At 37.9% G+C, this 1,753-nt stretch overlaps 1 protein-coding gene across 1 annotated transcript in view; it reads right to left on the bottom strand.

The window, feature by feature from the left end:
- Window positions 1–1,734, bottom strand: part of LOC107184259 (zinc finger protein 449-like) — a 9,788-nt gene extending 8,054 nt beyond the window's left edge. Inside the window, exons 1-2 of the mRNA XM_015568589.1 lie at window positions 1,567–1,734; window positions 1,415–1,471 (exon numbers count right to left, since the gene is read on the bottom strand). Of these exons, the coding sequence (XP_015424075.1) occupies window positions 1,415–1,471; window positions 1,567–1,734 (225 nt within the window). The remainder of the gene's footprint in view (window positions 1–1,414; window positions 1,472–1,566) is intronic.
- Between the last annotated feature and the right edge of the window lie 19 nt (window positions 1,735–1,753).

The following is a 1,753-nucleotide window of genomic DNA, read 5'->3' as shown; positions in this document are numbered from 1 at the left end:
GTTGTTCTGTGGAGGGGACAGAGTCACCATTCCGATGAGGTGTTTTGGAAATGATGGAAGGTAGTGGCTATCAGAATTAGTGGGCAGAGACACAAGCATAGATAATGCACAGTGCAGAATTGCTCCTGTGCCCCACCTACCTTCAAATATTCATGTAGGTAAAAAGAATCTGTCAAGAACCTCACACTGCTGGTCATATAATCACAAAATATTTTTGAAAATGTTAGCATGACTTGAATTTCCTGGGAAAGCACTCCTTTGGAAATGAAAGTCATGGTGATGTAAAGTTCAGCAAAGGAAATGTGGTCAATAATATTGTAATAACTGTATGGTGCTATATAGGTACTGGAAATATCAGGGGGAATACCTTGTAAAGTACATGATTATCTAACCACTATGCTGTATACATATACTAAAATTAATACAAGATAATATTGAATGTAAGACTTGAACAATGCAATATACAGATTATGCATGTATTATAGAAATGTATACTTGAAACCTATATGACCCTGTTGACCAGTCTCACATAATAAATTTTATTTTAAAAAAAGAAAAAATTGAAAATGTCTTTTAAAGAAAGACTATACTACAAATTAGTCAGATTTATCAAGAGTTGTTTGCCTGTTTAGAAAATCACATGATCAGCAGCAACGCTGTTCATAGTGTTTGAGGGGTATCATTCTGAATTACTGCCTGCCACTTTCACAGTGAATCTGTGCAGAGAGGCAAGCATCTGACAACTTCATGATATCTTCTGGTGCACTCAAGCCCAGACATGTGCACACTGAAAGGTTTTTTAGTTCATAATAAACTACCTTCTTATTCCTTTATATTTCTTCTGGAAACCACCTGACTCAGACTTGGCCAGCTTTGTTTGCAAAAAGTCATATAGTAAATATTTTAGGCCCAGTGTGCCACATTCTGTCTGTCATTTATTCTCCTTCTTCCTCTTCTTTTGAACAATGCTTTAACAGGTTAAATCCATTATTAGCTGAGGGGTATACAAAACAGCTGTCGATGGATCTGGTCTGCAGATCCTAATGCATAATACGGGTGCTTTTTAAAATTTTTATTTTTATTGATTTCAGAGAGTAACAGAGAGGGAGAGGAAGATAGGAACATCAATAATGAAAAAGAATCATTGATCCACTGCCTCTTGTTCGCCCCCTACTAGGGATCAAGCCTGCAACCAGGGCATGTGCCCGCATCTGGAATCAAACTTTGACTTCCTGGTTCATAGGTCAATTCTCAACCACTGAAGCACATTGGCCAGATAATACTAGTGTTTTTTGATGAATGACTGTAGGTAGATTATGTTATCTATGAATTGTATTTAAGTATATTTACTGGGACATTAGAATATTTTTGTTACAGAGGAGAATTGGTTAAGATGAAGTTGGAAACCACTCACCCATATGCTTTCTCCAGTAGAAGAGAAATGTGAAAAGGACTGTGCAGAAATTTCGGGCTGAAGAATGACACAGAAACAAATGTCAGATCCAATCCCACCTGCCTCTGATACCCTTTTGGTCTAGTTCCCCAGATCCCAAACTCTTTTCTCACCTTTGTCTCTATTGTCTCAGGTTTCATCTGTATTTCTTCTAAGAGTGACAGAATTCTTTCTGTACTCTCCGGGCATTGTTCTGTCACCCAGGTCTCTAGCTCCTGGGGCATAATTGTTAGGTATTGTTCCAAAGTTAGAAGCTTCACCATTTGTTCCTTAGAACGCATCGTTGGCTTCAGCCATTCA

The sequence above is a fragment of the Myotis davidii genome, unplaced genomic scaffold (assembly GCF_000327345.1).
Source record: "Myotis davidii unplaced genomic scaffold, ASM32734v1 scaffold1465, whole genome shotgun sequence".
NCBI classification, from domain to species: domain Eukaryota; kingdom Metazoa; phylum Chordata; class Mammalia; order Chiroptera; family Vespertilionidae; genus Myotis; species Myotis davidii.
This window is presented reverse-complemented; position numbering and strand designations above follow the sequence as displayed.